The sequence below is a fragment of the Boleophthalmus pectinirostris genome, unplaced genomic scaffold (assembly GCF_026225935.1).
Source record: "Boleophthalmus pectinirostris isolate CB_2022bp ecotype Guang Dong unplaced genomic scaffold, ASM2622593v1 HiC_scaffold_13, whole genome shotgun sequence".
In the NCBI taxonomy this organism is placed as follows: domain Eukaryota; kingdom Metazoa; phylum Chordata; class Actinopteri; order Gobiiformes; family Gobiidae; genus Boleophthalmus; species Boleophthalmus pectinirostris.
The window spans coordinates 16,655,711-16,680,802 of NW_026571036.1; the positions used below are offsets into that span (position 1 = coordinate 16,655,711).

Consider the following 25,092-nt stretch of genomic DNA (forward strand, 5'->3'; position numbering starts at 1 on the left):
AAAAAGAAAATTTGAATAAATTGAAATTTTTAACTTGTGTTGTTGGATCACCTGAATGAATTATTGAATCATCCTATTGTTGCCTTGAATCTATCATGGCATTAAGTATGTCCAATCAGACTCTAATTCAACAGTTTGTAGGTGGGTTGAAAGCACCACATAGCCAATCATTGAGGAGTTTTTTCCAGATGGGCGGGACTCTATATAACATGACCCTCACAAAGAAATCCCCGTTTGGGAATGTAGGTTGTCTACTCCTGTCTGACAAATCCGCCGCCATTACAACGCGAACGAGGATAAACAGGCTGTAAAGACCTTTTGTAGATTTTATAATACATATTTTATTTTCATAGCAACAGAAAATAATATATTCGCCGTATCTACCTCACCTGAAAAGTAAGTGTTCATTCTTTTAATTTACAAATGCTTAAATCCCAGGAACGCCCCGTTTTCCTCAGTATGTACTTTGCGTTGTATGCGTCTTTGTCGTAGTACAGAAACTAACAATGTTTCCATTTCATTGTTAATGCCTCGCTATGCGTAAATTTGCGGACCTTGCAGCACAAGCCATGCCAAGGTTTCAGTGAAATAATTCATGCAATGGCTCCCGCTGCATCTCAAGCCTTCCGCCATGGATGCTTTTCACAGATTTGTGCTACAGTCGCTACATTTCTTTGAACAGAGAAGCCTCGATCCCACTGTACTTTTGTAGCCTGCAGCATTGGAGTTCAATTAAAATTTGGATATCACTTTTTGTCAGTATTTGTTTAGTCTAATGTAAAATTTATAAAATGTATAACTTATCTAGATCTAGACTTATCTTTGTTTAACCATTCATCCTTTTGTAAACAAAGAATTATACTATGCATTTTGAAAATAGTTTCCAGAAATAAGAATGTGGATCTAATGTGTCGGTAACATTTTGAGGCTTCTTGTCTTTGGCTTGACTTCTGGTGCTATAAATAATGCCACTCATTTTAAGTCCCTGCTGAATGCCCATCACCTGCTGCAGCGTGAACTGTGAGGTATGCTTGAGCTATACTACCAGCACTAAACAATGTGGTTCTTGAATTTCATTTTTTTTTTTTTTTTTTTTTCCTGAACTGAAATTTTGGTTTTGACCTCTGTAGACTCAACTTAATAAAATGTGTACCGTATTTATGCAAATGGAATTTAAGTATAATGTAACCTTATTTTGTTATATTTGAGTGTGATATGTGCTCTATTTTCAGATGGATACAGAAATGAAAGAAAGTGAGACAGAAAATCAGACTTCACAGGGAGAACCTGAGAAACCTGTGTCTGAAAATAAGGCTAGGTGTGTGCAAGCCCCTCAGGGTGTTGTGTAAATTTTCTTTTTCTTTCTTGTCTTACCATAGAAACGTTGTGTTTGTTTGTGTTTAATGTTGTACTTATGTTAAAATGTTCTATTTTACATTTATTCTTAATAGTTTCAGGGGTCATGGAGCAAAACCTCGTGGTAGAGGTGGTCGGATTGGTCGTGGTGGGATGCGTGGTGGACGAGGTATGATTAAAGGGTTTGGTCCCCCTGGTCGTGGCAGGGGTCGAATGCATGATGGGCCTTTGAATGGATTTCCACCTATGAGGTATTTTCATATTTTTCATATATACATTAAAGGTGCTTACTGTTGAATCGCACATCCAAATTGTATTTCTTTAAGGGGAATGGGAAGAATGCGACCATATCCTGACCTCAGAGGACACCGTGGACGAGGGCCAATGGGTATGGGACCACCACCCCTTCCACCTCCTCCAATGCACCTCAGAGGTCCCTTTCCTCCAATGCCCAGGTAACATGGCATTCTGCAATGATTATCCATATCCTGGTACAATCTTACACAGTTTGTAACCTTTCTGCACCACTAGTAAGGTTGACTTGACTGGTGAATGCATACAATCTTATGCCACAGGTGTTTCCAAAAATAAACTACAGCTCAGACAATAATTACAGAAAACCTTTACATAGTGGATTGTGTACACTATGCTACTAAGCAATAAGTGTTTTTCAGAAACTGGGTTTAATTTGGTGTTGTGGCAAACATTATTGTTTTTAGGCATGGACCTCCACCGGGACACCCTGGATTCAGAGGACGTCCCCCACATCCTCGGGGCCGTGGGATGCCTCCCCCTGGACCTCCACGCCCCTTCCTCCCACGTGGTCCACGAGGGTAAGTAGAGCTTGCTCTTCAAGTGTCATTAAAAGCTGCAGCTTTAACATTTCTGCTGTTTGCTTGCAAACCACTTTTGTTCTTTCTCTGAAATAGACAGAAATAATACTGATAAAGTGATTACAGCAGTTCCATAATAACTGTGTATTATGTAGTACCACTAAATGTAATAATACTGACCTGAACATCATATCAAATACTTAACACATAAAATAAAATGGTTAGATTGTTTTTTTTTTGAGTTTATTAGCTAAGGGGTTACTGATAAAGAAATGCACAGAAATGTAAATAGTGCATGTATGATTTATGAGGATTTATACTGAATTACAGAGTATCCTTAGCTTAGACTCCAAGTTGATGCTCTTATCAGAGTGTTCCCTCTAGTGGCCTAAGCCCAGAATCCAATGTGTGATTTTATCCTTTTACACAGCTACCACAATGGACCGGTCTCTCCTCCGCCTCATCCCCCACCTGGCAGAGGCCAGAGGTGGCCAGGGCCTCCTAGTGGCCGACGCTTTTAGCACAGCCTGCCCAAAATGTTGAAAACGTTACTGTAAAGGGCCTAATATGTGCTGTAAAGTAAATGGCGTGAAGTGTTATAAAGATTCTCAATATTATCTGGCCATATTTCTAATGACTGGTATTGTCTGTTGGTAAAGAAATACTGTATAAAAGCTATTTGGCACATTACATGCCTCTGGCATCTTGCAGTCATTAGAATTACATTTGTATGTAATATTGTTGGTACTGTAGGGACTATTTGACTACTCCGATAAACTAATCTAGTGACTAGTGATTGAGTAATATTTTGTCAAAGTTCATTACATGTTTTGTGGTTTTTGTAAGTCACCCTATAAGCCTTAAAATGTGATCTTTCTTTTAAATATAAAAAAAAAAATAAAATGGGTGACTGTATATTTAAAGGTGGGGGACACAATAGCTCAGCAGCCCTCAAGCATTCTTGTTAAGTCATTAAGTTGTTGTTCAGTACACCTTGGACCTTTTTGTTAGCTTTCCATTTGTTACATAGAAAAGTTATGTATTATTAGGTCACAGTGCTGCAAACTTTGTTTGATTCACGCTCACTTTTATTACATGAAAAACTTATTCCATCTGTATTACCAGTATTTTTAACTATAATGCAGCTATTGTGAAGCTATTTTGATTTATGATAATTGCTGTTTGTTTGTCTCTAGTAATGACAAATATTAAAGGCATTATTACTGAATATATATATTTAGTAGTTTTATATAAAAACAAGCAAATTACATTAGTAATTGCTTAAGATAATGAAAACGTATAATTTACATTCTTGTGTAACCTTTTTTAAATGTTCACTGTTATTAAGTTTGTGAACTTGTTCAATGTGTTTTATGAAAATCACAAAGATATGACAGTAATAGTGGATAAAAAATAAAATAAAAAATAAACTCAACTTCTTCTTTTTATTTATTCAGATATGATGGTGCGAGTTCATGTTGAGAATGTAGTACATCTGAAATTAACATATTTGTTGATGCTAAACAACCAGATTATTTATTTGGTGACATTCTGAGGTCCATGTTAAAAACACTACAAAGGTGTACATAAATATTTGATTTGCATATATCTGTCTACATTCCACACTCGGAATCTTCAAAAATTGCTATGGGCTGACTTCATTAGTATTTTTTTAAAAACAATATACATACAACATTAAATGAAACATTAAATAATAACTGAATAAATTTCTCTTGTTCTCATCACTGAAGGAGTGGTAGCATGTCTAAAAGGAAGACTTCATCTTCAAGGCTAAGCACTCTGATATGACTAAGGATAAATATAATTTTCTTACTGTTAGTGATTAAGTTTAAAAAAAAAAAAAAAGTTCCTAGGAGTCAGTACAAAGACGCAGTCTTTCTCTTTTAATTTTTTTTTTTTTTACTAAATCAATTACTAAGCATACTGGTTAAAATAGCTTTCCAGAAACAATGTTTAGATTGTAAGCCTAGCAATGCTCTGTATGTCTTGCAAGCATACTATGTTTACAGTCTACACACAGATATTTATTATATGTTTACAGGAGAACACTAGTATAGTCAAAGCTTTCTCCTGTGTATATTCATTTCTGCACTATAATTGGTGCTATCTACTGCCCAATCATCTCTGCAGTCCCTTCTTGTTTCTGCTTTGGTTGATTGCACTGCACTGACTGTTGTTGTCTCCTGAAGGGGGCACACAGTACAGTACAGTTCCCAGCCATCAGGAGACCAGGACCCTCTCCCGAGCTGACCGCCACCACAATGGAAAGGTGAGCTAATAATCTTCGGTTTAATATTTGCACATGTTCTTTCAGAATCCAGGCTCCTATGTTTACATGTATTAAAGCTAAAGCTCTGATATATTTAATTATGTAACCAGTTCTCTACTCAAAACTATAAAGCAGCACCATATACTCCATCAAAGCTATGATGAAGGTTCAGAACTTAAAAGTTTTATGGTTCACAATTAAATTTATACTTGGGGTGATGTTAAAACTATAAATCAGTTATGTAAATTCCTTTGTTTTTATTGACTCATTTTAATGCAAATTGAAAAAAAAAAGTATTAAGTATTTGGAAATTAGGAGCAATGAGCCACAGGGTAGTAAAGCATGACATGCTGCTGGGGATTCAGGTCTAACTACAGTACATACATTTTATTAAGGAGGGAGGGGGGTGACCATCTGCAATTTATTGATGTGATGCATTGTTATAAATGGACAATGTTTGCCTTAAATAAAGCTCTCAAAAATAACTACAGTGTTGATTTTTTTAATATTCACAACAAAAACTGAGGCAAGCCTGCTAGGTAGGTATAACTGAGACATTATTTGGATAGCTGCACCTCCAATGACTGAACCCCCAGGGTGAAAGTGCCATTTCAATTTAACTTCAAATCGAGCAGTGCCAACTTCATGTTTTGCTGATGCCAACCATGCCATGTGGATGCAGCCAATCCATGCTTTGAAATAAATGGAAAAGACTTGAGTACTTTTAACACAATATCTGTTTATGCTAAAGTATAACCGACAAGACCTACTTGAAAAATACTATTTACAATCATTTGCATAAAAGAACATTTTAGTGGCTTGGCTTGTCTTCTGTGGGATGGTCTTTCCACATTGGTTCAAGTATGTGTTCAGGAATCTTCTCCATAGCAGTCTGACAACAAAAATACACATGTTGAAGTCAAAGAATGTTCAGGTATGTGCTTTTAAAATATGTATGTGAAAATGTAACTTTACCTTTGTCACTTCCATTGCAACACCTTCAGGGAGGTTCCTTTGAATGTATTCGAGGTACACATGAGCAGTGCAGCCAGTTACATGATTAAGCTAAAATATAGTGAAGTAAATATAATACATTAATCTCAATTTGATCCCTTTTTATTGGAGAAAAAAATCCAAACTTGGGCTTGTCATTACAAAGTAGAACATTTAAAGCATCTTTATTTTTTGAGACATGACTGCAGCAGTAACCTCAGACTGAGGCAAAGGATCCCTACATTTATGATATGGACAAATGTATATCTTGCACAATATTATGTCTATAAATTGCCCAGTCCCCTTTTTGTTTGGTATGTTTGTTTCTATGATTTACAGTTTAATGCTTCAAGTAGGGCTGTAGTCGAATAAATGGGGTGTGGCAAAAGCTCTCAACTATTTTAAATGCACACACAAGACTTCAACAGCATGGGATAAAGACAGATTAAACTTGAATCATGTATTCAATACATTTCAAATAAGTTTCACTTCAGCTTCTCACCTCAATGCACCTGTAGTGTGTCCTCATCTCATATTGGACTCGATGTTTCTTAAAGATGTGAACTGACTTCAGTAGCGTCAGCCTTTCAATATCCTTTGGTGGTTCAAAACTAATAAAACACAATATCACAAATCGTTTGTATGTTTGATAACAAAGCATCAATACCTCTTTTTGACACTCACATTTTGCCAAGAGAAAGACCCAACTCTTGTGCTGCCATTGTTGCAAAGAATTCAAAGCTGTTCAAAACAGATTTGTCATGACCTTTGACCAACACAGACACTTTCTGGAAGAGAGCGTCTGGTTCTTCTGTGACTGTGATCTGTGGAGGGAATACGGTACAAAGTAAGTTAACTATAATTACACTTTCCAAGTTAAAATTGACTTACTTTGGGTTCAGATGAAAAGACAGGTGATGTATGAAAATGAGTGCTGTATGACGTTTGAGAGGGAAGCCTGTGGGAAAACAGTGTAGATACTGTCAGACATATATTATGAATAATTAAGCCTAATAGTTAAGTTTTAAGAGGTTGTTGGCTGCAGTGACACACAATTTCAATTTGTAGCAACGTGTGTAGCTTACTTTGCACAGCGCTTACAGCATTAGAGTGAAGGTCAGCAAAATACAACTAGAATAATCAGAAGAGCATGTTGTACCTATGTATGTTGGCTTTTCTGTGCGATGAACAAGCTGCCCAGCCTCCAGGACTCTGCACAAAAAGAACACGATGTCAAAGAGACAGTTTAGTCTTGGTAACATGGAAGATAAGATCCATAAGATCCATGAGATCCATGAGATCCATACTTGGTACACGCAGCTCGCTTGGTTCTATCTATGATACGAAATTAAAGTCTAAAAAATAATTTTCCAAATATTTGTGAGTGGACAAAGGAAAATAATTGAGCTGTGTACAGTACCAAATGTGAGATTCCTGTCAAAATCCTCTGCAGTGATAAAACATTTCGCCGAAGAGCCCCCATGGAAGCCGCCATGTTTACTATCGTCTCATTCGTTCTTGTACTGCAGCAGCCTCATAATTTTGTGAGCGCCACCTTCTGGACAGTGAGTCAAATTAAGCGTTATACATGCGGATACTACGCTAGTAGAAGGCTACTACAGCTACTATAGACTTGGTAGAGTTATCACTTTTGGATTACTTGGTACATTAAAAAAAAATAAATAAATAAATAAATTTCATTGAAATTACATTTCAAGTGAAATGGGATAAAACATTAACAACAAACAAAACAAACAATGTAAATATATGCTGTATATGTATCTATTGCTGAAAATGGTTTTAAGCAATATATATAAGCTATATATTTATTTATATAATTGTAAACAAAAACAGACTACACTATCTACATCAAACAATTTTGGCCTTAAATAATTAGATTGTATTAAGAGAGAACTACTAGAGAAAAAGTGTTGTGGGCTTTTTGACCATTTAATTCCAATTCTATGGTGATTACCTTTGTTGTAATAAAGATTTCTAATACCCTACACACACCTCTGTTACAGATCCATGATCTGTACGAGGCTAATTGAATCACATGTACATCACGTGGTTCAGCTGCGGCCCTGTCACTGGTCGGTTTCGTGTCTCCGGGAGGACCGGAGCAGGAGCCAGGAGCAGAGGACAGAGCCAGGCAGGCAGCGGAGGAGAGAAGCGAGCAGCCTGCGGGGAACACGGGCATAATCACAACACAGGCGAGGTAAGGCTTCCCACGGCTCCAGGGGATCCTCTGCTGCACTGTCAACAGAGGCAAACTAACCACATATACATCTCGTAACTAAATAGGAGTTAGTGTGTATGATAGACCTACATTGTTATTAATGAATCTGAACATTGTGTCGGATAATCACAGAGCTATGTTAGCCTGTAGCACGGCGGCAGCGGCAGATGGACTGGACCGTCTCCGGTGATGGTGCTCTATTCGCAGTTAGCCTTCGCGAACTGCTAGCCTGTTAGCTTTTACTCTTCTCCCTTTGGAAAGGCTAAACGATCAGTCTGTGGCATTTGCGTCTCTCAAAATGTCACTTAGTCACGATCCCACGAAGGTTACTTTGTTATTTTACTATCACATCTTTTATAGGGAGCAATCAGGACAGCGCACATTTTTGTTTAGATTTGTCTCTGGCTGGCTAGCTTTTCTCCTAGGGCCAGCAGCAGTTAGGCACTGTGGTGGGTAAGACGACTGTTTCACGATAAAACACAAAGGTTTGTGAATGTCATGGTGGGGTATGTTGTTATTGTCGCGCTAATGCGATGCACTAATGCTGTCATACCTGTGTAATAGTGTCAAGCCAGTGGACTGTTGTGTTTTTGGAAAGATTGACAACTGTCAGACTCATGTTAAATCCAAACGTTTGATTCTGTGTATCTTTAGGAAATAATCCAACATATATATGACTAATAATCCTGAACACTTCTGGAATAAAATATGTTTATTTTACCCAGCATTTATAATTTTTTTATTCAGTATACCTTTTCCTCATATTATTAACAACTATTTAGAAATAATCCACTTTTAATCGTTTCATTTCTGTGGGAGATCACGAGTACATTTTGGCTAAATCATTAATATTTAAATGTTTGTGTGGGTGTTTTAAAAGTTTTTTATTGCATTTATGGACTGATTCCTATTTGAAATTGAAATTAGAAAAAAGGATACATTAAAATTTTTAAACAACTAATAATAATAATAACTAATTTTAACATTATGTCCTTTGGTGAACATTGCAGTTCTCCATGGGATCCCTGAGGCAGGTGAGAAGGCACTCTGTTGACGTGATGACGTTGCTGGGAGAAGCTCACAGCTGATGGAGAGGAGTCCCCGCTCCTCCTCCTCCACTGTGTCGCCTTGGTGTGGACAGGACGCATCACACACGAGTCACTGAACTGGGCAAATATGTGGCTACATTCTACTGGAAGCACTGGGCACGTTTTGGAGTAAATTAAGTACTGGATTTGTTTTCATGTGGATGGTTATTTTTTTATATACCAACATGAGTAAGCAATCTGCCACAGCCTATTGGTAACACATCTGTGGCCTTGTATTTGAGACAGCATCAATCTAATATCTATTTTGGATCACAATGACTTGAGTGCCTTTTATTCTTGACTTGACTTTTTTCTCTAAAACCTTTTTTGTCTAAAACCTCCTCAAATTGCTGCAAATCACCACTGTAAACAACAGAATATACTTGTACTATGCACAGTTATTTCAGCCCAGATACTGAAGCAGTAACCTCAGTTGAAGAGAGGCTCTCCTAATCTCAGATTGCCACAAAACCGCAAGCGAACAGCGTGTTTTTTATCGGCGGGGGAACCAGAGAGCTGCAGGGATGTTCGCTGCTGTGGAGCATGGTCCAGTCCTGTGCAGCGACTCCAACATCCTGTGTCTGTCCTGGAAAGGTCGAGTGCCCAAGAGCGAGAAGGAGAAGCCCGTGTGCAGAAAGCGTTACTATGAGGAGGGCTGGTTGGCCACAGGGAATGGCAGAGGAGTGGTGGGCGTCACGTTCACTTCCAGCCACTGCAGACGGGACCGGCCCACGCCACAGAGGGTCAATTTCAACCTCCGAGGCCATAACAGTGAGGTGAGACCACTCTATATGGTGTGTTAAATTAAAAAAAAATCTCACTGTACCTAAATTCCACCACTGTTGCTCTATATTTATATGGCTTTTGATATATTTAATTAATCCAGTGCACTCAGGTATAGTAGATGTTAGTTTCAGTCTTAATTCTGACTTTCTCTGTGGCCAAAAACTTATCTGACCAGTGAATATCTCACAACATGCCCTGCACACCTATAAAGTACTACTGCAACTATATTATTTCTCATTTTTTATTAATAGCAAGCTTATTTTTCAAGGTAACCCAGGTTCTTTTTAAGTAAGTGACATTGCCCAATGATTATTTGGGAGGAATATCTGTAACCTGTTTTTTTTTTTTTTTTTTTTTTTGCCTTGTCCTTGTTGCTAGCTCAGTACCAGATACAACCTGTCCCTTGACAATGTTGTCCTCTCTAATGGTGCAACTTATACTGGTGAATGTATTTTTTATATCAAGAAGCCATTTATGTCAAGAAAAAAAACAAGACATGCAGTAAAATTAAATTCCAGAAATGCACATTATTTTGTTTTCTGAATCCTGATAGACCTTAATTTTAGAGAACGGTTGTTTAGGTAAGGATATCTAATGTTGTAATTTATTTAATTCTCAAGTATAGCCTCTTTATGCACTGTCTAGTGCTATACTATTGTATTAGGGGTTGGTGTGTAGTTTAGTTGTTCATCCTCTTAGATAATGAAAAGCTGTTTTGTTGCCTGCACTAGCGGCTGTGTAATATTGTACCAGGTAGACACATAATTACAAGGCGATGACTTCAAGGTAGCTAAATGCTCAGTAAAAGTTCCACATTGTCAGACAACTAAAACAACAATTGCCATCATAAACACTTTTTTCCTCTGTAAACATTAAGTATTTTACTTTTCAAATGAGTTTTGTGTTGTGTTTGGGTCAGTTAAATTTTTAATTAATGTATCTAACAAAGCTCTATGTTAGCAGCTACTGATGTTGGCCTAAAATACCATTTTGTTTAACAGAAATGGATCTCGTATGCTGCAAACATCAGCTAAATTATAGTTTATTGGGCGCAAACAAATGTAAAGCATTGATTGTGCTATTCCTATCACTGTATACTTTTAGACATTAAAAGAAAGTGAACAGGCAGTCACTTCGAGTCTGCTCATTCTCAAAGTGCGCTGAAGGTTTAAGACAAGAGACAACAATGACTAGAGTCTATTCTACACATATGGACAGGAATATGCTTTCAGCAGCACAGGAAAATCTGTTGCTTGTGCCCACACAACGTTACTATTTAGTTCTTAAGCTATAACATGTATGAATACATTATTAGCAAAAAGTAAGTTTCACACCTTTTATAAACAGCAATAAGCAACAGTGTACTTTTAAAAAATCTAGAACAAAGCTCACAATAAGCCTGTTTATTTGGGGTTCTGTGGTGTGTTTTATGTTATCACATCATGTTTCCATTGAGACTGCACCCTGAGTCCCTGCTAAGACAAATTGCCCAGAGACCTATTACTTTAGAGAGAGGTAAACCCAGGACACCACAGCATGTTTACCACTTTGCCCTGTACTAGTTCCCTGTCCTACATATTAACTTAATTGTGTTGCACCTACCATTTGGTTCTTTAGTAATGAAATGCTATTCTACTACACCAATACTTAAAATGAGGGAGAAATTGCTGTTGAATAAATGTATTTATTCTGATTCCAGGCAGGTGTAGTGTAGAGCTGAATGGTCACAAATGACAATTCTGAACAACTGCAATTTTAAGTAATATAACAACACAAGATTGCTGCAAAACCACAGGAATGAACAAAAACTACTAACCCTGTAGACCTCCACAAATTATGTTCTGAAATGCATGGGATTCTTATATTAAAGCAGTTTCACAAAACAGTTGAACTTAGGGCATTTTAAATCAATAAATCTACAATATTGCAATTATTGTTTTGGAGATATGCAGAATTGCAATATTGAGTATGTTGTCAGTAAGAACAAGAACTATTAAAAGGTTATATAAAGTTGATTTATAATTTAAAACTAAACTTAAACAATTTTACAAACAATGCAGATACTAAAACTAGTATTGAAAGTAAATACTTGGGCAGGTTTTGCTACAAAAAAGTCACATTCACAGGACAGAAATGAACCTTTCCTGAATAGCTTTAAAATGATCTTGAGCTGTATCATCAGAACTAGTATAGGACCACATAGACTAGTATGCACTCATGGACTGATATGGAAAATACCTGGATGACTGAGGAGTTACATAGACATAACATCACATGGTATAAAAGAAAGTACTATTATTTAATGTTGAAAATTACGTTCTATGGTCTAAAGAAAGAGGGTCTTTATTATCATTTTGGTATCGGTATTGAGTATCAAGTCTATTCCTTGGTATCGGAATTGAGTCTGAAATCTTACTATCATGACAACACTAATTTCTGAGGGATTGCCATAATATCAGCTTCAGGATATATAAAAAAATAAATATTAATGTCAACATCATGTCAGACTGCTGCTTCTGTGACCCGACCTCAGATAAAGCAGAAGACAATGGATGAACATCATGTCAATATCACCTGCTCCTACCGCTTTTGCTTATCTTACATGCTTTTTCATGTTTCAGACCCTCTTGTTTTATGTGACCTGTTGACATTGCAAACCATCTTAAAACTAAAGCACATATAAACCCTTGTCTGCATTAAACGGGTCTCACTCAATGTGCTTTGGAGACATGGCTTATCTGTGCTAATCCCTGCTCTGTGAGGTCATGTTGCATAATATCCAGTACCTGGTAGCTTCTTCTGGTGCAGGTATTCTTGTCTGCTTATGTGCTTAACAGTCTCAGCATTTTTATTTATGTTGTAATTTAGATAATTTAGTTGCCATAAGACTGTGCTGAATGAGCTTGTGAGATGTGTTGTGGCTTTGACAGAAAAGGGTGACCACTTGAGAAGCCATAATTAAAAAAAAAAAAAAAAAGCAGTCCAGGCCAAAACTTGGAACTGAATGGCACATTGTATTTACTATAAATAATGTTAAAAAATCTCATGTCTTATTTTTGAGGGAATTTGGACTAATCCCAATTCCCTATCTTGGATAATAATATTTTGAACTATTTTGCTTACGCCATATCTACCAATGATAGTTTATTAATTCCATTGTGAAATCGACAAAGCACTATTTACTAAATGTAAAATGATAAAACACCACAATCAAATCAGTAAGTATCAAAATCGACATTAGCCGCCTCTGCCTTTGAGCTTTCGTGTCACATCCAAAAATATATTGTACCGTTTTCTACTATTAACTATTAATATAGTTGTAGAAATTAATCACTTGCTTCAAAGTCATTAAAAGTCATCTTGTACCAGTTCCCTTTCTGTGACATTGCAAATCACATCACAGTTGGGCTACTCTACTTTTTATATCTGCACAACACAGCAGATTGAGTTTATGTCTGAAGTAATGGTAAGCCATCTCCAAACCCCTTGACCTACAAGTATTGTCTTTGTCTCAGTTTTATCCTGTATCTAATTTTACAAGATGGTTGAGGCGTAGCATGCACAGTGTCCTATTCTTGAGACACTGCCCTGCTATTGGGCCTGTTCACTTTTGCTGACTCCAATGCAACCCAGAGATGTCCCTTTATTTGATTTGGTAGATTCAGGGAAACTGCTTGGCTCAGCGCTGTTCCAAATGTCCCAGAGAAGCACAAACCATAGCAGAAGATGGGGATGTCAAGATTAATCCAATAAATTATAATCATGGTTATACAGGTCACCAAGTAATCATAAGAAATAAAAGTAATAAGTGAGTATTTTAGAAGCAAAATACTCCTGTTATACTCTGCTAGTGTAGGCCCCTAGTCCTCTCCTGTGGGCTAGGGGCACTGTGCATATGCCCTTGCCCAGTGTAGCCACTCTTAAAAAAGTTAACCTAAACCTGTTGTTTAGTGTCTTTTTATCTTATTTTGTTTATGTCACATGAGCTCATTCATTCAAGTTTTATTTTTTCTAGTCACATTGTTAAGGACAGTTAATCTATTACACCATGCCAATCAAAGTAATCGATTAATTGTTGTTTGGTCATGGTGCCAGTAATTGTAAGACAAAAATTTGTATTATGACTCTCCTCGAAGAACCGTAGAGATGCTCATCTAGAAATGCCCTTTGGTCTTGACGCTTTGGTGCAAGCCATTCACCGATACATGTTTCACCTGTGACCCTGAGGTGTCCTGGAGCTTCTCAGCCTGATCCTCTGTCTCCATGTGAGGTCTGATCCCAGTTCTGCTGCGTCACTCAGAGCTGTCCCTCACCCGACCAGCTCACTCTAATCTTCACAGGCCGCTATATTTACTCACATACACATTATTCTCACCTTCATGGAGTTGCTTGTGAATGTACACACAGCCAAGACACTGCTCCTAAAGCTCATTCCTGTGTTAAATAAATGGGACTTTCAAAAGAGTTGTATTTCTTAGAACAAGAGTAAAAAGATCATTTTGTAATTTCTTATTACTAAAATGTATGTAAAATTATATATTTTTTCTTTTGACATGCAAACTGTATGCATATACCTCTGAAGGCCTTTATCATTCTTGTTCATTGCAATTTCTATGTGCTGATTTGTGAAACTGTATTGCATTTAAAATTGCATTAATGATGCATCAAGCTGTAACTGTGAAACTGCAATAGCAACTCCTTTCAATTTTCATGAAGAGCTCTGTCTAAGGCTCGTTGGTAAAAGAGATGGTAGCATTGCTGTATGTCTCACACACTGTCACTTACTGTACAACTATACTTGCTCTCTAAGCCCACTAAAACCTGACCAGTGTTGTGTGTCTGGGCATGTACGGCACACGTGCGCTGCAGAGTGAGACTGCAGACCGGAGATGCTTGGTTCTTAGGATTATTCCTCTAGGAATAGGCCAAGTCACGCCACAGCGGAGCAGACACATGCATATCAGGGTGTCACTCTAAGCCCCCGGGAGGATGTCAAAACAATTAATGTAAGGTGTTCCTCTATTGTGTAAATAAAAACTAGACTTCAGTATTTAGTGATTATCTTGTAAGTTTCAATGTTTTATTTTGTGAAAGTCACATTCTGAATGTCATAGGAAAAGTCAATGTCATTGTATACTTTACTAAAAGTGCTATACTATTTAATTTATTTTACTAAGTACTTTACTACTTACTTTACATTACTAAAAAAAATACATGAATAAAAGTAGTCTACTACTAATAATAAAATACTAATTTACTACTACTAATAAAAGTACTTTACTAACGGTAATCCCTAACAGTAACCTTACATTAAACCCACCCAAAAATATATTTTTTTCCTAAATGTTCCACAAAATGGCATTAGACTTGTCTATTAATGGAGACACAGCTCATAGTAAGAATGCATGTTTTTTTTTTGTTTTCTGTTAGCAATACTGTAACTAGTAATTGAATAAATGGAATATATATAGTTGCTCAGATTGGCAAGTAACCATTTGTCTCTCGATTTTAATTTCTAAAGTAACAGCATTGTAATATGATTTTCAGGTGGTACTGGTGAGGTGGAATGAGCCCTTCCAGAAGTTGGCCACCTGTGACACTGATGGAGGTATCTTTGTTTGGATCCAATATGAGGGACGCTGGTCGGTCGAGCTGGTTAATGATCGTGGAGCCCAGGTACAAAAAAACTAAGCTCTCAGTTCTTACCAAATCTGTTCCCTTTTTGCTACTTAAATGGCTGCATTTGCTGTTTGTAGGTGAGCGATTTCACATGGTCTCATGATGGAACCCAGGCTCTCATCTCATACCGTGATGGCTTTGTCCTAGTGGGCTCAGTGAGTGGACAGAGACACTGGTCCTCAGAGATCAACTTAGAAAGCCAGATCACCTGTGGTATCTGGACACCCGATGACCAGCAGGTGACCCAGACTCATTTGGCTTGGTTCCAATATATATTATCGAGTTTAAAATGCAAATCAAATTTCTAGCTTCTCCAAACTCTTTCATATGGGTCTTCAGGTGCTGTTTGGTACAGCTGATGGGCAGGTGATAGTAATGGACTGTCATGGGCGGATGCTGGCACATATTCTGCTGCATGAGTCGGATGGCATAGTCAGCATGTCCTGGAACTACCCCAGCTTCCTGGTGGGGGACAGCAGTGAGAGCGACACAGACTCGGATGACTACTCTCCTCCACAAGGTACACTGCCAAAACAGCCTCATGCTGTATTATTCAGAACTCTACATCCTCTTAAATGTGCATATAGCTTTATTCTATCATTGAGTTCAAGTTACCTTAAATGGCTTATTAAATTCTGGTAATCAAGAATAGGTTTTAACTGAAACAATATTTCTAAAAAGATGTGCATCTTTAATTGTTTTTTGTGATTTAAATATTGCCACAAACATGAACAATAACAGCACTGCCTTGATTTGTTATTGCTTCTTTTTCCCTTGGTCATGTTGTAATGATGAAAAATGCTGGTGTACGCTGAAACAGATTTTGTTCTCGTGCTCTAGATGAGCAAGTCTTTGGTAATTGGATAACTCAGAAAAAAGGAACGTTTCGAGGAGACAAATAACCTTAAATAGCAGACTTGTTCCTGCACCTGCGTCTTGTGATCTATTATGATTTTTTTTATTTGCTAAATTACAAATGTTATTGACCTCAAAATCTCTGGCATTGTAACTAGCCTGTCTGGATTATTAACTATAATAATAAATTAACCTGTTATTAATGCATTCCTGTTTGTCTCTTTTTAGTTCACAGCCACAAGCCTCTGCTCACAGTCGGCTTCAGCTCTGGAGACATCAGCTTGATGAACAACTATGATGACCTCTCTCCTACCCTTATTCACACTGGTTTGAAAGGTGTGTATCTTACTTCACAATTCTTTTAAGTTGTCCATTCATACATTACAAAGCTCTTGTCTTGTAGATGTGGTGGTCCAGTGGTGCTCCCAGGGGGACCTGCTGGCAGTGGCAGGTATGGAAAGAACAGCTATGCCCCCTGACTCTTGCCCAGCTGCCATAAAAAACGCTGTGGTTAAGTTTTACAATGTTCGAGGTGACCATATCTACACACTGGACACACCTGCTCAGGTAATGAACACTGCATATAGAGGAATATACAGATTACTGTTAAATTATATAGAAATATATAGTTGTGTGTGTTTGCAGGTTAGTCAAACCTGTTATAGGCACTTTCAGCATCATGATATATTACAGACAATGTTTAACAAACACAATATACAACAAAGTACTGTATATTGCAAAAGCTCTGAGATATTAAACTACTACTGCTAATAGAAATTAATTTTAGCTTATTCTTACTGTAACTCTGTATGTAGCGCCCTATCACTACATTGTGCTGGGGACACAAAGACTCCCGCCTCTTCCTGGCATGTGGCCCTGCTCTCTATGTTGTACGAGTAGAACACCGGGTGGCCAGCCTGCAGCTTCTTTGCCAGCAAGGGATCGCCTCAGCAGTCAAGGAAGAAAAGGATGTAGCCAAACTCACTATGCCCTCTCGTCTCTGTTCATATGTCACCACCGCTTTCGTCCCTACCATAAAGGTAACTCACACAGCTATTGTTAAACTCTGTATCATTCCTAACATGACTAAGAAATGCTTTGTTTTATAGCCTCCCATCCCAGATCCTAATAACATGCGGGATTTTGTGAGCTACCCAACGTCTGGAAATGAACGGCTGCACTGTACAATGAAGCGTACGGAGGATAATCCTGAGGTGGGGGGACCCTGCTACACCCTGTACCTCGAATACCTTGGTGGCCTGGTGCCAATCCTCAAGGGTCGGCGAATAAGTAAACTACGACCAGAGTTTGTCATCATGGACCCGAAAACAGATGGAAAAACAGGTTTGAACATACTTCAGAATGTTAAACTTTGGCTCTAAACAACTTCATCGATCCATCCATGTTCACCACTAAATTAGACTGGAATAGGATACACTAGCCATTGTTAATTAGAAACTGCTTGATAATGATTCTGGAGGCTCTAGGGCTCCTCATAAATCATTGTTTCTGACCGTACACTGTCAAAAATGATTCTAGTCTATTCACACTTGCATGTTAAGTAAATTAGCTTAACCTAAACAAAAGCAGTAGGTTTCTTTGTATTTGAACATGTTGAAAAATGTTTTAATCTGTATATACTGAATTGTTTATAAAAATGTATTTCTCCCTCTTTTTCTTAGATGAAATATATGGCAACAGTCTAATATCTGCAATGATTGACAGCTGCAATTGCTCCGACTCCAGTGATATTGAACTGAGTGATGACTGGGTTGGCAAGAAATCTCCAAAAATATCCAGGGGTAGTAAATCCCCCAAACTACCTAGGTAAACAAAGACTTCTGTACTGTACTGTGTTCTGTGATTCTGCTGGTGGTGCTTGTGCTTGTAACAGCAAAATGAAAGCTATTAAATTAAATTGTGTGTGTTTTAATATTTATTTTGTGTTTGTTGATTTGTAACTGCTAGTTCTGCTTCACTATACTGTTGTGTTGTTCATTCATTGCATGCCTAAACTTTATTTTTTATGTGCTACCTTCTCTGTAGAGACTTAGTTTGTCCCTTTACCAACAGAATCAACATAGATCCCAGAAAATCGCCCAAACTCTCTCGTACTACACAGGAAATCTCCAGGTCTCCACGGTTACCAATACGAAAACCTTCAATTGGGTCACCTAGTTTAACACGCAGAGAGTTTCCTCTTGATGACATTGTGCAGGTAACAGTCTGAGTTAAACAATGAGTGTGGTTATTAAATGCCTTTATTTCTTAATTTACTTGTCATTTTTGTCTTGTAGCAAAACTACCTTGCTCAGGTCACGTCAAATATCTGGGGAACAAAATTCAAAATTGTGGGGTTAGCTGCATTTTTGCCAACTAACCTTGGTGCAGGTAAACACCTTACATATCATTTATGTCTCTTATTTACATATACTTATATATAGAGAGGTGCAAACACATGTAACAATTTCTGTTTTCTGTTTGTTCTAGTTATCTACAAAACAAGCCTTCTTCATTTGCAGCCCAGGCAAATGACGATCTACCTTCCTGAGGTGCGGAAGATTTCCATAGACTACATCAATCTTCCCGTTTTCAGTCCAAATGTCTTCAGTGAGGATGAGGACGACCTACCCGTTACAGGCCCCACTGGTGGGGCCGATGATAACCCTCCTTGTACTGTTAACATCCCTATTGCCCCGATTCATAGTCCTGCTCAGGCCATGTCCCCTGCTCAAAGCATTGGTCTCGTCCAGTCACTTCTTGCTAATCAGAATGTCCAGTTAGATGTTCTCACCAATCCAACTGTGAGCCCAGTGGGAGCTGCTGCTGGTGGGTCAGAACAAAGCCAGGACAATATGCTCACTGCCCAGTATACAGTTCCCACCCGGTACTCAAACCCAGGTCAGGTGATTTTTGGTGGACTGGACATGAGCCGGCTCATGGTAGGACCCCCTCTGTCTCACAGCTCACAGCAGTCACAGCCCAGTCATCAGCAGCAGCTTCTGCAGCACCAGCAGCTGCAACAGATGTTTCAACAGCAGCAGCTCCAACAACTGCATCTTCAGCACATGCACCAGATCCAGCACCAGGCCCTTCCGCCACAGCATCCGCCACAGCACCCACCTCAGCACCCACCTCAGCACCCACCAACGCACCAGGCTCTACCATCGCAGCACCATCAACTCCAGCCATTCCAACAGCCTCTTCAAATTCAGATCCCTGTCCCATCACCGCTGCCTGGACAGCTCCCTGGGTCAGCTGCCTCCCTGCTTCACCCAGGGGCATTGCATATCCAAATCCCTCATTCTACAGCAGACCTAGCTGACCGTTCTGTAGGAAGTGAACATGAACATTTGTTGAAAATTAAGACAACTCGTTCTGGTTCACAGTTGGCAGAGGGTGACACTCTGGTGTTTAGTGCTCCTCTAGAACTCAGTAAAATGAACCCTCCACCACCCTATCCTGGGAATGCAGCTGTGGCTTCGACTGCTACCTCCAACACTGGACCTGGTCCCAGTGGGACGCCTCCCCCTGGGGATCTGTGTCTCAAAAAGGGAGAGTTCCAACTATATCCTCCAAGCCAGCCTCCTGCTCAGTACCCCACACCTCTTGGCTATGAGAGAATCACAACATTTGACAGTAGTGGGAATGTGGAGGAGGTCTGTCGACCACGGACACGTCTTGTGTGTAACCAAAATGTGTACGCACTGCAGGGCCCCGGCAGCTCAGCCACACTCAGGGTCACCTCTTCATCCTCATCTTCATCTACAGCAGAGAGCAAAAAGCTCCAGATGCCATATGTATCTGCCACCCTCAACAGACTCACAGCACCTCGCTATTCAATACCTAGTGGAGACCCTCCACCTTACCCTGACTCCTCCAGTCAGAACAATGTGGCTGGCCGAACCACTGGATTAAGACTTGACAGCAATGTAATTCACGCCACTCTGAGGCGAAACAGCAGAGAGGCTACACTTAAGGTTTCCCAGATGCTGGAACCACCAAGACCACTGCCACCTAAGACAAAAAACAGTAGTGCACTAGCAGCTTCTGTTCAGCAGAGGGTGCCAACAGCTTTGTACACCTGCAGTCAGTGTAGCAGTGGCTCCAGTGTTGGGGGTTCTACCTTGGGTAGTGCCAATGGTATAGCTGGAGGAACTATCATCAGGCAAGACTTTCCTCCTGGGACTGGGGCTCCACATAGCACAGTGATAGTTCACTCAAATAGTGCTACACCTCTGTCGTCCCAGTCCTCGTACAGCCTGCTGAGCCCTCTTGAAGGCTCTGTGTCTACAGCAGGTGGCGCACGGACTGACAGTAGAGATCGGGCGGACTATGTGAACTCAGCTTTTTCTGAGGATGAGACACTGAACCAGTCCCTGAGGCATTTGGCTTTAGGAGGAAGTGAGGCCCCAGGCTTGGTTGTCAAACGCCCTCCTCCATATCACTGGGATCCCACTGGCAATGAGGAGGTGTGGGTTCCTCAGGAACGGACAGTAACTCTAAACCCTCCCGGCCCCACAGGCTCACACAAACCACCGCCGCTTATCCTCAATCCAGGTCAGCATTTAGATGTTTCTCGAATGCCTTTTGTTCTCTCTCCAAAGTCCCCCACAAGCCCCAGCGCTGCTTCATTTCAAGCTGCTGCAGCTGCTGCAGGTTACCAAATCTCCCTGCAGTACCCTGCTACTGCCTACTCAGGCACCCCACTCCAAACCATGCCCACATCCCCACGACCCTGCTCCTCTCCAAAGGAGGTGGTAGCTCCAGTACCCTTCTCTCAACAGGATGCCACACTTGTCCTGCCTCCAGGTTACTCTGCAAACCTAGCCAACCTGGCCTGCTGTCCTCTCCCTCCCATGTATCCAGGTGGAGGTGCTATTATTCCCCCTATTGCGCTTCACACTCCGTGGGGAACTTACAATCCATGTCCTCCTATGCCCAGTCCTGCGGTGCCACTTCCTCCCAAAGCCTCCCATATTATAGCAGAGAAAACAGCCATTTCACCTCCTCCACCTCCTCCTCCTCCACCCCCACCTCCACCCCCACCCACAGAGTTGCCAGAGCCCATGGCAGATTCTGGGGAGGGCTTTCAGGAGGTTTTGTCTTTAACGGAGAGCCCCGTGCCACAGCGCTCTGAGAAGATTAGTAAAAAGAGCCGCAAAAGAGCAGAGGGCAGAGTGGAGGAGGGCAACATGCCTCTGGCTGAAGGCAATAAATCCAAGAAAGAAGGAAGAGCTTTGGCTGATTTTAACTCCCTCATATCGAGCCCAAGACTTGGAGGAAGAGACAAAAAGAAATTGAAAGGCCCAAAGGAACAGTTAAAAGCTAAAAAACTGAGTAAAGCCACTGCCAATAGTGAGTTTCAGGACAGTTCTGAGAGCGAGCCAGAGCTGTTCATCAGTGGGGATGAGCTCCTCAACCAGTGCCAAAGTGGTAAGAAAGGCTGGAAAAGTAAAAGAAACTTGCGGGCTGCAACAGAACTAGATGAGATCAAGTGTCGAAAGGCCAATGAAAAGGAGGACCGAGGCTTTGGGAGCCAAGGCTTTGTGTATGTTATGGCCAACAAGCAGCCACTGTGGAATGAGGCCACACAGGTTTACCAGCTAGACTTTGGAGGACGGGTTACTCAGGAGTCGGCCAAAAACTTTCAGATTGAACTGGAAGGCAGACAGGTAGTTATTCTGTTGATTAATGCAAATCAGAGTGATATGTTAATATGTGTGTTTTAACAGTATGGCTTTATTTTCAATTTCAGGTGATGCAGTTTGGCCGCATCGATGGCAATGCTTACATCTTGGACTTTCAGTATCCCTTCTCAGCAGTGCAAGCCTTTGCAGTGGCTTTGGCCAATGTTACTCAACGCCTCAAATAATATTAATACTTACTTTGTGTTCTTTCAAGGAATTAATGACCTAAGGGCACAGTTGTTCCATGTGACTTTAATAGCTGTTGGAGAATTCAGCCCTTGTTGTAGAAAGATACAATCATGCTGCACTACTCAAAGCTGCCACTAGAGCTGACATTTGCCATTGTGGCTATCTGTAGACCCTTGCAGCACATGGAGGGTCAAAGAACTGAGCTTTGGTGATGATCATGCAACAGATGTTGCTTTAAGTAGAAGTAGTTTACATAGAGAAAAACTGCCAGCCAGTCATTTGTCTAAAAAGCAGCAATGATACTTGAAAACCATCTTATGGAGATGCAAGCTGTTTCTTTCAGAGTGCACATGTACCACTGTGCACTGAAATCAATTGCTGTATAAACATTCAATGAAAAAAAAATCATCACTTAAGTAATCACGCTGATTTTGCTTTCACAATTTCATTACATGACTAGATCCGCTGGTGGGCTGCGGGGGTAAGCTGGTGCTCCCTGCCATTCCTTTTGTCACTATCTCAAGATCTCTGAGCTGCTGCAGAGGTCAGGACATATGCATAATTTAGTACTGCTATATTCACACTTCTGTTTTTATTTTGGGAAGGTGGCTAGAATATTGAATATTTCAGTTTATTTTCCTCTGATTTTGAAGGAAATGATCTTGCCAGAAAATATGTACAGTTGTTTACTCATTTTAACATTTTAACATTATTGTTTGTTATTTGCAATCTCCCACTCTAGCAATGTCATGTTTTAACTTCACCTACATTTATTTGGGAGACTATTTTCTGATGTTTCTGTGCGATTCAGGAGTATTCAGGTTGTAAAAGCTGCAGAAAGCTTTGACATGTACATCCTGTCCTGAGTAGTGCATCAGCACATGGTGATGTGAGCACAAGTCGCCATGGCCTGTTGTCAACATATTAACCTCTGAAGTTTTTGTCACCTGCTGTCACTTCTGTGAAGTGATTGTGTAGTTGGGGGATGTCCCTGCACTTGAAGCCCAAACATTACATGTAACAAGGTACAGGAAAATATTTTTCTATATTTTACCTATGCCATTTCATACTGTTTCAGAAGTTATGTAAATACATATCAGTGAATCATAAATGAGATGTAGGTGACAACAGGCTGTTTACAACATTCTCACTGTGTTTTAGTCTACTGTGTGGCATTAAGCCTGGTATATTGTTTAACTGATTTCAAAAAGATTTACGATGAAATAAATTTCACCAAAAATTTAAACGCTGATGAAGGTAATACTATTCATGGTAAATTCACGACACACTACCAATAAACAGACCCATTGTAACTTAGTAAAGTGCTGTATGGTTGAGATTAATGTTTGTGCCAAATTCATTTACCAAGGCAAGAGAAAAATACTGGTCCTACTATGAAGAGTGATACTTGATGTTTATAACTTATGCTGCCAATTATATTTTAAAATCCTTTACTGTGGTCTTTCCATATAGCATTCAAATGCATGTTTAAGAGTCTATGGTTAAAGCATATCCACTGTATTTTTATTAAAAGAAAACAACCCTGAGCATGTCAAGTACATTTTAAGTTGTGCAATATTTAGTTGACCACATCTGATATTTTTTTTAGTTCAACATCCCAGTCAACGTTCTGTCCATTTCTATTTATGTTTTTTTTTTTTTTTGTGCTGTTTTAAAACATTGCTTTGTTGATCCAACTTGGTCATAAAATACCCCAGAATTTGATGTAGCGTTGGGGTGAGGTCAGAAGAAGCAGATTTGTCTTTTTTAATGTTTTCATTGAATGGAAACTATGTGAATGAATTAACTCAATGTAATGGTAAGATAGTTGGAGTGTTTCTGTTGAGTATGTCAATAATCAACATTAGTGTTAACATTCATGACATGAGTGTGTGGACAAGGCAGTTGCCACAGCCTTGTTGTTCTACAATAAAACTAGCCAAGTTAAAGAAACTGGGCGCAGAATTCCTCTGTACTTAAGAGTTTACTTCATTTTGATTTTCAGAGATGGCCAGTTGTAGATGTTGTAGACTTTGGCTTTTCCCCCTTTTCTTTGGAAAAGATGTGCTTTGTACTTGTAGTTGTAGATTTAAGGACAAAAATACTAGGAAAAAAATGATCTGGTGACTGAATGTTTATGAGTAGTCAGGCATGCCATGTAAATGATTTTTTAATTGTGTATGTGACACATCTTTTCAATAAAAAGTCCTTGTCTCTAATGAAATGTCCTATAATATTTATGGAGAGACTCACAGTTGAGCTTTTATTGGATTTATAGACTTTTACTTTTTAATATGAAAATTATTAATTATTAGGTTTGTGTGTGTTTGTGTGTGACTCCACCTTGATTTTGTAATGTAAATAAAATAGCACATAATGTTTCCCTTAATTTAAAACAATGAGAGATGCAGAATAATCAACACTTTGACTGACCAGCCAAGACCCATTATTACAAATCAACTCTAAATTTCTTCCTCTGTCCGTGGTCCTGAAATGAGGTCACGTGATCTATAGCTCGACTGCTCGTGCTTCCGCTCGCCCTCTATTTCCATTTTCACCTCTTTTATCTTTTAACTAAAGCGACACAAATAAATCGGCCTCGCCTGCATTTTCATTCGGACGACGGAACAATGCAGCTTCAACACTGAGTTTCCCTCTGAAGGTCAGCGACTGCTCTGCCAGTGCACCTGTTTTTGATCGCCATTTTTACAAGCGCTCACTGTAATTATGGACACTGACTACTCGTCTGGGTTGTTGGAAAATCCTTTGTATTCCGAGTTTAAATATTTTTGTAGAAAGGTTCAAGAGGCATACAACGATCTGAAAGAGGATTTAACGCCTTATCGTGATGATCGATTTTACAGGTAGGCACATTTATTTAGGCCTACATGAATAGACCAATCTCCCCACTAACATCACTCAATTATTAGTGTGTGCTGTGTAGTGGTAAACCTTTATGTCGATAATAAAAAAACGAAAACAAGCAACCCAAAGCTTGTTAACTGTCTTTGTATCACACCCTAATGCATTTTGAAGTGACCAGCTATAAAACACTATTTAACACAACACTTGATACATATCGTACAATTGTCCA

General features: G+C 39.4%; 3 protein-coding genes across 6 annotated transcripts; 2 read left to right on the forward strand and 1 right to left on the reverse strand.

Annotated features, from left to right (window-relative positions):
* Positions 1 to 215: 215 nt before the first annotated feature.
* Positions 216 to 4,849, forward strand: si:ch211-51e12.7 (uncharacterized protein LOC336335 homolog). 2 transcript variants are annotated; one of them, XM_020940512.2, is made up of 6 exons: positions 216 to 396; positions 1,233 to 1,318; positions 1,452 to 1,607; positions 1,683 to 1,811; positions 2,076 to 2,189; positions 2,620 to 4,849. In XM_020940512.2, the coding sequence occupies exons 2-6, from the start codon at positions 1,233 to 1,235 to the stop codon at positions 2,708 to 2,710; spliced, it is 576 nt and encodes a 191-aa protein (XP_020796171.1). In that variant the 5' UTR covers positions 216 to 396; the 3' UTR covers positions 2,711 to 4,849. The 2 variants fall into 2 exon arrangements, with proteins under 2 accessions (XP_020796171.1, XP_020796244.1); XM_020940585.2 differs by having other exon boundaries at positions 4,400 to 4,849.
* Positions 4,850 to 4,965: 116 nt separating this feature from the next.
* mrps10 (mitochondrial ribosomal protein S10) lies at positions 4,966 to 7,021 on the reverse strand. 2 transcript variants are annotated; one of them, XM_055149548.1, is made up of 8 exons: positions 6,893 to 7,021; positions 6,632 to 6,684; positions 6,364 to 6,430; positions 6,157 to 6,296; positions 5,975 to 6,083; positions 5,455 to 5,544; positions 5,250 to 5,371; positions 4,966 to 5,171 (listed from the first exon to the last, which is right to left on the reverse strand). In XM_055149548.1, the coding sequence occupies exons 1-7, from the start codon at positions 6,965 to 6,967 to the stop codon at positions 5,291 to 5,293; spliced, it is 615 nt and encodes a 204-aa protein (XP_055005523.1). In that variant the 5' UTR covers positions 6,968 to 7,021; the 3' UTR covers positions 4,966 to 5,171; positions 5,250 to 5,290. The 2 variants fall into 2 exon arrangements, with proteins under 2 accessions (XP_055005523.1, XP_020796060.1); XM_020940401.2 differs by having other exon boundaries at positions 4,966 to 5,371.
* A 498-nt stretch (positions 7,022 to 7,519) lies between these two features.
* Positions 7,520 to 24,221, forward strand: tulp4a (TUB like protein 4a). Of its 2 annotated transcripts, none has more exons than XM_055149544.1 (14): positions 7,520 to 7,690; positions 8,722 to 9,575; positions 15,133 to 15,261; positions 15,342 to 15,503; positions 15,604 to 15,784; positions 16,348 to 16,455; positions 16,523 to 16,686; positions 16,935 to 17,159; positions 17,229 to 17,463; positions 17,802 to 17,946; positions 18,166 to 18,337; positions 18,417 to 18,510; positions 18,610 to 21,794; positions 21,878 to 24,221. In XM_055149544.1, the coding sequence occupies exons 2-14, from the start codon at positions 9,324 to 9,326 to the stop codon at positions 21,992 to 21,994; spliced, it is 5,169 nt and encodes a 1,722-aa protein (XP_055005519.1). In that variant the 5' UTR covers positions 7,520 to 7,690; positions 8,722 to 9,323; the 3' UTR covers positions 21,995 to 24,221. The 2 variants fall into 2 exon arrangements, with proteins under 2 accessions (XP_055005519.1, XP_055005520.1); XM_055149545.1 differs by having other exon boundaries at positions 7,522 to 7,690; positions 18,193 to 18,337; positions 21,878 to 24,220.
* Positions 24,222 to 25,092: the final 871 nt, after the last annotated feature.

Excerpts from the sequence above, each read along its gene's own strand:
- si:ch211-51e12.7 (XM_020940512.2), top strand. The coding sequence starts at position 1,233 with ATGGATACAGAAATGAAAGAAAGTGAGACAGAAAATCAGACTTCACAG. Across the intron at positions 1,319-1,451 it reads GTGTCTGAAAATAAGGCTAG|TTTCAGGGGTCATGGAGCAA; the intron begins GTGTGTGCAAGC and ends TATTCTTAATAG. Across the intron at positions 1,812-2,075 it reads CCCTTTCCTCCAATGCCCAG|GCATGGACCTCCACCGGGAC; the intron begins GTAACATGGCAT and ends TATTGTTTTTAG.
- mrps10 (XM_055149548.1), bottom strand. The coding sequence starts at position 6,967 with ATGGCGGCTTCCATGGGGGCTCTTCGGCGAAATGTTTTATCACTGCAG. Across the intron at positions 6,431-6,631 it reads AGAAAAGCCAACATACATAG|GCTTCCCTCTCAAACGTCAT; the intron begins GTACAACATGCT and ends GTTTTCCCACAG. Across the intron at positions 5,372-5,454 it reads TTGCAATGGAAGTGACAAAG|ACTGCTATGGAGAAGATTCC; the intron begins GTAAAGTTACAT and ends TTTTGTTGTCAG.
- tulp4a (XM_055149544.1), top strand. The coding sequence starts at position 9,324 with ATGTTCGCTGCTGTGGAGCATGGTCCAGTCCTGTGCAGCGACTCCAAC. Across the intron at positions 15,504-15,603 it reads GGACACCCGATGACCAGCAG|GTGCTGTTTGGTACAGCTGA; the intron begins GTGACCCAGACT and ends ATGGGTCTTCAG. Across the intron at positions 18,511-18,609 it reads GCCAACTAACCTTGGTGCAG|TTATCTACAAAACAAGCCTT; the intron begins GTAAACACCTTA and ends TGTTTGTTCTAG.